Source organism: Enhydra lutris, unplaced genomic scaffold (genome assembly GCF_002288905.1).
Source record: "Enhydra lutris kenyoni isolate GAN:26980312 unplaced genomic scaffold, ASM228890v2 scaffoldscaffold56, whole genome shotgun sequence".
Classification (NCBI taxonomy): Eukaryota; Metazoa; Chordata; class Mammalia; order Carnivora; family Mustelidae; genus Enhydra; species Enhydra lutris.
Window position 1 is genome coordinate 11,062,145 of NW_019154140.1, and position 8,390 is coordinate 11,070,534.

At 53.7% G+C, this 8,390-nt stretch overlaps 1 protein-coding gene across 1 annotated transcript; it reads left to right on the forward strand.

The window, feature by feature from the left end:
• Window positions 1–2,906: 2,906 nt before the first annotated feature.
• On the forward strand, window positions 2,907–6,696 carry LOC111157876 (keratin 18). Its single transcript, XM_022519581.1, has 7 exons — window positions 2,907–3,400; window positions 4,164–4,246; window positions 4,559–4,715; window positions 5,283–5,447; window positions 5,554–5,679; window positions 5,997–6,220; window positions 6,517–6,696. Exons 1-7 carry the CDS (start codon window positions 2,972–2,974, stop codon window positions 6,635–6,637), a joined length of 1,305 nt encoding a protein of 434 aa, XP_022375289.1. The 5' UTR covers window positions 2,907–2,971; the 3' UTR covers window positions 6,638–6,696.
• The last annotated feature ends 1,694 nt before the right edge of the window (window positions 6,697–8,390 follow it).

An 8,390-nucleotide genomic window follows, 5' to 3' on the forward strand; every position in this document is an offset into this window, starting at 1 on the left:
ATGACCCTCCCTGATCCCTAACCCCCACCATCTAGTTTCCCCTGGGCTGTCAGCTCCAACCCTCAGACAGAGAATGTGGGGAAGAGAAGAAAGGGCTGACCTTCTTATCAGGGTCATCTCTGAGTTGACTCAGGAGTTAAACCTGCCTCTCAGGTTCCCCACTCCCCCTCAGCAGGACACCAGAGTGTGGGGTCTGAGTGGGGGCAGGGAACATTTCCCCTCCCTCAGGAACCCCCTCTGCTGGGTGTCCGTACTCTTAAAGCTTTCTGTCTTTAATCTGGAAGCCTCTCACCAGGCCAACTCCTGCTCCACATCTCCCAGGACCTTAGGTGTCTTAGACACCTATTCCCCCTTCCCCCTTGCTACCCACCCCCTCACCCCGGACTCCAGAGCCCCAATGCCCCCCAGTGCTGGTGATCTGTGGCCCAAAACTCCTCCCTCACACCTCTCTTCCCAGCTCTCCCCAGGCTCTCCCACAGAGTGAAAAGGCCCTGAATCACAGAGCAGTCTGGATATGGTGGAAAAGGGCAGGCCAGTGCTAGAAGGCTGAGGTTGGTATTTGCCCGATGCTGCAAGAGGTCAGGAATGTGGCCATTGACATCAGCTATGGGAGATAAGACCCAGCTGGCAGCTCTCCCCCTCCGGCCCTAGACTGAGTCTCCACAGGCCTCAGAAGGTCCTGAGCAGTTGAAATGGGGTAGGGATCAGAGAAGCATCTGGGAAGGGGTTTGGTTAAGAATCCTGGGATCTGGGCCTGATCCCTGATGGAATTTAAAGTCCCCCAGAGATCTAAAGTGACTTAGACCTCTTATCATTGAACCATCTTTACAATTAAATGGATCCCCCAACCTCTACTCTCCTGGATGTGTTAAAGACTTACTCTGCAGTAAGTAACTAGTATTTGTTCCATGAAAGAGTGATAACACTCACATCCACCATTCACCCAAGGAAACAGACTGGATGGGCTTTACTATTCTCTCTTTACAAGGGAAGAAACTGAAGTTCAGAGTGAAGTGACTTCCCCAAGTTCACACAGCTAGCCAAGAACCCAAATTGGCTGACTTGAGGCTTAGCAAAAAGAGCAAAGGTAATAGGCACATGGCCTGTGTGATCCATGTATCTTACTGCGCAATTCCACACCACATGACAATTCTGGAACCCAGCAGGGGGAACAGCAGATGAAAGCACGAGGAACCCCTTTGACGTGTTGGGTACCTCTATCTCCCCGAAACCTGCCATGCAAACTGAGCAGGGACTTATTTTTCTGCTGTTTTGCATGTGTTTGCCTTTTGGCTTCAGCAGGCCCTGATCCCCCCTAGCCAGCCCCCATGGAGCTCAGGAGGCTTCCCCCAGCAGAATGCAGCAGGCCTGGGTGAATCCGGGGCCAAGTCCTCCATCTGAGCTGTGCCTCCCCTCTGGTAGGTCCACTGGACCAGCTCTCTATCCCTTCCTCTCCCAGGCCTGCTCTCATGCCTGCCCCCATCTCTCTGGTTCAACTGGCAGCTCGATAAGAATCAATAGGTCCACTCTGGAGCAAAGAGCACAGACAAGTGTCTAAAGCCAGGCCCTGCTGGACAAACAAGCCGCTCATGGTGACAGACTGGAAGGCCCCGTCCCTCAGGATTCCCCCAGTTCATTCAGCCAGGGGTGGCCAGCAGCCTCAGAGGCGCAGGGAGCAATGGGAACTGTTTTTACTTCCATCCTTTCTACCAACGTCCTGATGTGAGCTTCCTGGAGGAGGGAGCTCCCTGGGGACCGGCTTGAGATCCAGAGAGCCTTCCCAGGGGATGCAGGGGAAGGAGGGGATGCAGGGGAAAGCAAGGACCTCCAGAAAAAATCCTCGTAAGGATGGGGCCGGGGCTGGCCAGAAGGGCTGAGTCTCAGCTGGAATGTTTCTAGGCAGCCTTGACTGTTGTCTTAGACCGTGCACCATGTGGGACACGTTGTCGTCACAGTCTGCATGAGGGATTTCAGCCTGTTAGTCACTGCTGTTCTCCCCCACTGCAACTCAAGCAGGGTCTGACACACAGTCGGTGCTCGGCAAGTAGCTGTTGAACTGTAAAGTGCTCAGAAAGTATTTGTTTCCCCCCTCGGGTGTAGGTAAGCCTGACACACAGGTGTTTGGAAGGAAAAGAGTGTCCGCTGTTGAAATCACAAAGGGTTCCCCTGAGGGCAGGCTTCCAGGGGAAAGAGTGGAGGGGAGAAGAACAAGAGGGAGGGGGCTCAGAGAATGGCTTTGTTTTCAGGGGTCTGAACCTAGTTGGTGCGTGAACGTGTTTGTGGATATTTGACAATACACATCTATATGATGTGGGCGTGAGTGTGTGCTAGTGAACACGGGCACGTGGGTATGTCTGGGAACCAAGTGTGGTGGGGTCGGGTGTGTAAGCCAGCAGATTCGAGGATTAGGGTTGAGCTACTCTTCTCCAGCCCCAAACTTTTCTTCCCTGGGACTCCTGGGGCTCCAGGATCGCCCCCAAGATCCTCTCCCTAGGTTAGAATTTGGGCTGCCCCTTGAGGATAATTACAGAGATTCACACCCGACTTCACTCACTCACCTCCCAAAACCCCCAAATTCCAACCTGCCAGGACCTCCTCTACCTGGGGAAGAGGGGCATAACAATGTCATTTCCTGCCCCGAAACTACACTTCAAGGGCCGACTCCACCTGCCGCCCTGATGGGTCCAGGTTACTCTCCCCCTTTCTGGGGGGTGGAGGGTGGCCTTGGGAGGAAGGTGCTGGGGGTGCTGGGGGAAGGGACGCTGGGGAAGTCCGGGAACCGACACGCGGATTCCTGCCTCGGTCCACCTGTGGCCCAACCTTCAGCGAACGCGGGGACTTGGTGGCGGGGGCGGGGCCTGCCCGGGCAGGTCCCCACCCCTTCCCTCGGCGATAAAACTTCAGTCGTGGACCTGGCACGCTTCCTGGACCGCGCCCGAGTCCTGGCCTCTCATCTTACTCTCCGAACAGCATGAGCTTCACCACCCACTCCACCTTCTCTTCCAACTATCGGTCCCTGGGCTCCATGCAGTCGCCCAGCCACCGGGTCCGGCCCGTCAGCAGCGCGGCCAGCGTCTATGCAGGCGCGGGAGGCTCAGGCTCCCGGATCTCCGTATCCCGCTCCACCAGCTTCCGGGGCGGCTGGGGGTCCGGGGGCCTGGCCACGGGGTTGGCCGCCGGGGCGGCGGGGGGTCTGGCCGGCATAGGGGGCATGCAGGGCGAGAAAGAAACCATGCAAGAACTGAATGACCGCCTGGCCTCCTACCTGGAGAGGGTGAGGAGCCTGGAGGCAGATAATCAGAGACTGGAGGTGAGAATCCGGGAACACCTGGAGAAGAAGGGACCCCAGGTCAGAGACTGGGGGCATTACTTCAAGACCATCGAGGAGCTGAGGTCTCAGGTAAGGGGCCCCCGGACCCCCAGCCGTGTTTGACCTTCCAGTTACCCACTCCCTGCTTCTTCCTCCCCCTCCCCCAAAGATAGGAATTTTGATAGGGCTGGGTGCCCTGACTCCTTCCCCTTTTCTATCTCCACCGCGCCCCCTATTCCACAGGGAGGGGGTTGGCGCTGCCTGCATTTCCATGCATACCCCTAGCCATAGGAACCCCTTAGGGCGGTGGCTGGGCATAGAAGGGCCCTTTCCTGGGAGGTGGCGGGAAGGGGAGGGGGCAGGTTTTGCAGAGGAAGTCTGCATGAGAGGAGGTGTGACAAGGCCCCATAAAGAGGACCTGGACACTCTGGCTTCTGGCCGAAGCAGGACAATTGGAGGGTTAAGCGGATGTGGCTAAGGCTGAGTCATCTGAGAGTAAACAGGAGGCCTACCTGTGGGAGGGGCCAATAGGGGGAGGGGGGGGGGGTGAGCAGGTGCACTAGGAAACAGAAATGCCAGGAGAAGACTGGCTTACTTCAGGGCAGGCGGGCCAGCAGAGGCCCCCAAAAAAGGGCAGTGGGAGACCGGTGGGAACTCTGGAATGTGGGACTCCAGGAAAGGAGGGAACGGTGTGAGAGGGCACAGGTGGTAGGGGATAGGCGTACAAGGACAGTAACCTCTAGCTATTGTGGGGACTCGGAAGGTTTCCCTCATACACATAACACCTTCCCACACTCAACACCCTCCACCATTGATTTCCCATTCACGGAGCCTCCTGTCTGCAATCCCCCAGATTTTTGCAAGTTCTGTGGACAATGCCCGCATCGTTCTGCAGATTGACAACGCCCGTCTTGCTGCTGATGACTTCAGAGTCAAGTAAGCCTGGGAGTGCTCGGGAGCCGACTTCTCTGTTCCTGGCTGGGTCGCTCAGGTGGGGGCTCACAGTGAGATCTTCAGCTGTGCTCAGAGCTGGGCAGATAAGAGTTAGGCTCCAACAACTTATTCATTGATATAACCCAGTTTAAGAATATTGTCCCCCAAGTACTGAGAACGGTGCTCAGAGGATTACCATCTGATCCTGACTCTGGGTGCTGGTTTGCTGTGGCCCTGGGGGCACTCTTAGGCGGCATGGGCTGAGAAGGTTCCAGATCAGGGATGAGGCCCCTCTGATTACTTCTACTCCCACAGGTATGAGACGGAACTGGCCATGCGCCAGTCCGTGGAGAGTGACATCCACGGGCTCCGCAAGGTCATCGATGACACCAATGTCACTAGGCTGCAGCTGGAGACAGAGATTGAGGCTCTCAAGGAGGAGCTGCTCTTCATGAAGAAGAACCATGAGGAGGCAAGCAGGGGCCACTGGCCAGGCCAGGGACTAGGAGGCCAAACAAGTCTGGGTGGGGGGGATAGACAGGACAGGCCACCTGCAACTTGCAGGGACGTTTAGAACTACAAGCCTGGGCTCTTCATAACCAGACTGCTGCCCTACTCAGTGGGTCACCTGAAATGCAGCATGATGGGGTCAAGAGGACATGGGTGAGAGTGTGAGGAGAGGACAAAAGATAGAAGCAGCCAGCACCTCGTGTAAGGGCTGATGGAGGAGTGAGAGTGGATGGAGCTGGCTGGGCCTCCTGGAAGAACACACAAGGAGCGAGTTTGTGGAGCACGGATAGACGGAGGGTCAGAGCCAAGTGAGGAGAGAGAAACCACCTGTGGGTGGTAGATTGGGGCAGGGGGTGGGTGGCATTTTATTCACCTGGAGTAGAAAACTCAGAACTGGCACTGCCCAGAGTACAAAATCGAGAGTCTCCTCCGTTGCTCTCTCCGGCTGATCCCCAGACCTCCTGCGAGGAGGAGCCTTGTCAGAGCTCTGACCCTGAGTCTCCCCTCACTCTGCTCTTCTCTCCTTCAGGAAGTAAAGGGTCTACAGAACCAAATTGCCAACTCCGGGTTGACCGTGGAGTTGGATGCCCCCAAGTCTCAGGACCTCAGCAAGATCATGGCAGACATCCGGGCCCAGTATGACGAGCTGGCTCGGAAGAACCGAGAGGAGCTGGACAAGTACTGGTCCCAGCAGGTGAACAAGGGGAAGGGATGGGAGCCAGGCGAGGCGCAGAGGCCCGAGGCGGTGGTGGGGAGGCTGAAAGAGAAGGAGGGTCCTGAAGACTCTACCTACCCTGCAGATTGAGGAAAGCACCACAGTGGTCACCACACAGACCACGGAGATAGGAGAGGCTGAGATGACCCTCACGGAGCTGAGACGTACCGCCCAGTCCTTGGAGATCAACCTGGACTCGATGAGAAACCTGGTGAGAGCCCTCACTTCACCGGCTCCTACTGCTCTTGGCCCTGACCTCTGTAGGCCTCAGACCCAATCCTGTTTTAGCCCAAATCCCACCCCTTCCATCCTAAGTCACGTGCTCCGAAAGCGTGGTTTCTCTTTGCACTTCCCGCTGCTCCTACCCACGACCCTAGTACCTGGCAACCCTAAGTTTTCCAAGAAGTTTCCAAGAGTGAAGGGATGAGCCATCCCGGGGTTTGGACTGCTCTGCTGAAACTCGCAGAGGCTCTGCCTCCACTCCATCTCGAGGCTCACCCGATCCTCCTCCCTGTGCCCCCACCACAGAAGGCCAGCTTAGAGAACAGCCTTAAGGAGGTCGAAACCCGCTACGCCATGCAGATGGAGCAGCTCAACGGGGTCCTGCTGCACCTGGAGTCTGAGCTGTCCCAGACCCGGGCAGAGGGGCAGCGCCAGGCCCAGGAGTACGAAGCCCTGTTGAATGTCAAGGTCAAGCTGGAGGCTGAGATCGCCACCTACCGTCGCCTGCTGGAAGATGGGGAGGACTTCAAGTAAGTGGGGCCCTTCTCCCACCCTCACAAGCTGAAGTGGAGATACACTTCTCCCCAGAAGCATTTTGGTAAATCCCACCTTGTGCCTGTTCATCTGTATCCACTGAGCACTGGGCGGGAGCTCTGTGCGGGCTCCTGAATCTCCCAAGGGAGTAACAGTGGCAGAGGCTCCCCCCTCTAAGTAGGCGAAGAGACCAAGTCTCGCCCCAACCATACGGGTTTTTTTCTTCCCTTCCCTCGACTCCCTGCTACTCTGTCCAGCTATTTATAACTGGGGCTTGGTCTTCTGTTAACAGTCTCAGTGACGCCCTGGACAGCGGCAGCTCCATGCAGACCATCCAGAAAACCACTACCCGCAGGATTGTGGACGGCAAGGTCGTGTCTGAGATCAATGACACCAAAGTTCTGAGGCGTTGAAGGAGCAGAAGCAGGGTACCCTTTGGGGAGCAGGAGGCCAATAAAAAGTTCCAAGGTCACTTCGTGTCTCCCTTGACTGTTTTCATGCTGTATATAGATGCTCTGACCCATGAGTCCTCCCTCTGATCAGGTAGAAATCAGCACCGACCCCGGGGGTGTCATACAGGGGGAGGGGAGTTCGGCCAGAGGAAAGGTCTGTGTTCTCTTCTGAGAACTCACCTTCTCAGAAAGAGGAGGGCACTGTTGATGAGAATTTGTCTTTTCAAATTAAAAAAGGGATAAGTAACATGCACAAAATCTAAAAAGAAAGAAGGAAATAAAATTAAATATTTCCCACGCACTCCAGAGATAACCACTGTAAAATAGTTTCTTAAACTGGACAGACACGAACACATTTCATTTTATTCTATATCTGTAGGGTCACACCATTCTACAAGCTCGAGTTCCCAAACCCTTCTTTATTTACCTCACAGAGTGTCTTGGGCACCTTTCTCAATCACTATGCATACACCTGCCTCACTTTTTTCACCCAGTTGAGTGAATGTGGACTCTTCTTCTACCTCCATTTGGAATCCATACGCATAATCCATTTTCCAGAAGGAAGCTCTAAGTCCAACAGTGAAGGGGAAAGCGCAGAACTGTGGTAATTATACCTTCCATCACCTCTCCTGTTTTGCTAACAATTTCAATGACTTTTTTCCTACCCATCTTGCAGCCGAATATCTAGATCACATAAATCTTCTCTTAACTTGCAACAAAGAGGAATCACCACACTCCAACTGTTCCCAAGAATCAAAAGCTTCAGCTGTGTCATGTCTAGTCATGGTCAACAAATCAATGTGAGAAACGATGTCCAGGTCTTTCTTGGCCTTTGTCTTAATAATTAGTCCTCCATCTGGTTTGAGTGATATCATAGAACATATGACATCATTTTACCTAAAACTTACTGCATCTGTATAGGAATGTCGTTGGGATCCTTTTTAGAAGGATCCTCAGAATGATTTTCTCTCAGGTGTCAGCAATAAAAACTTTTATTTGGTAGTGAAGGGCTGTTATATTTAATCCATACATCGTACATCCCATTCTTGTTAACAGCTGCTGATACTACGGCGTGTGGAGTACAAATTTACCTAACCCAGGTCTTTTCGTGATGAACATCTTGGTGTCCAGTAGTTTGGTTTTGTTTTTTTTTTTAAAGATTTTATTTATTTATTTGAGAGAGAGCATGAGCGAGGAGAAGGTCAGAGGGAGAAGCAGACTCCCCATGGAGCTGGGAGCCCGATGCGGGACTCGATCCCGGGACTCCGGGATCATGACCTGAGCCGAAGGCAGTCGTCCAACCAACTGAGCCACCCAGGCGTCCCCAGTAGTTTGGTTTTTGCAAAAAGAAGTTGTGATGAAAAAGAAAGAAAGAAAGAAGTTGCGATGAATGTTAACTAATATGCTGTTAATATCTGTAACTAATATGCACTAATACTTGAGCAGATCTATAGGACAAATTCATAGAAATGGTGTGCTGGGCTACCCTATTAACAAATATTTAAGAAGTACCTACTTTATGCCAGGCCCTAGGCTAGGGCACTGAATATCTGCGTGGTAGATAAAGTGAGTATTGCCCCTACCTTGTCAAGCTCACAGCCTAATGGTTAAAAGTATGTGCACTTTGGGGGCACCTGCTGGCTCAGTCAGTGAAGCATGTGACTCTTGATCTCAGGGTTGTGAGTTCGAGGCCCATGTCAGTGTAGAGATCACC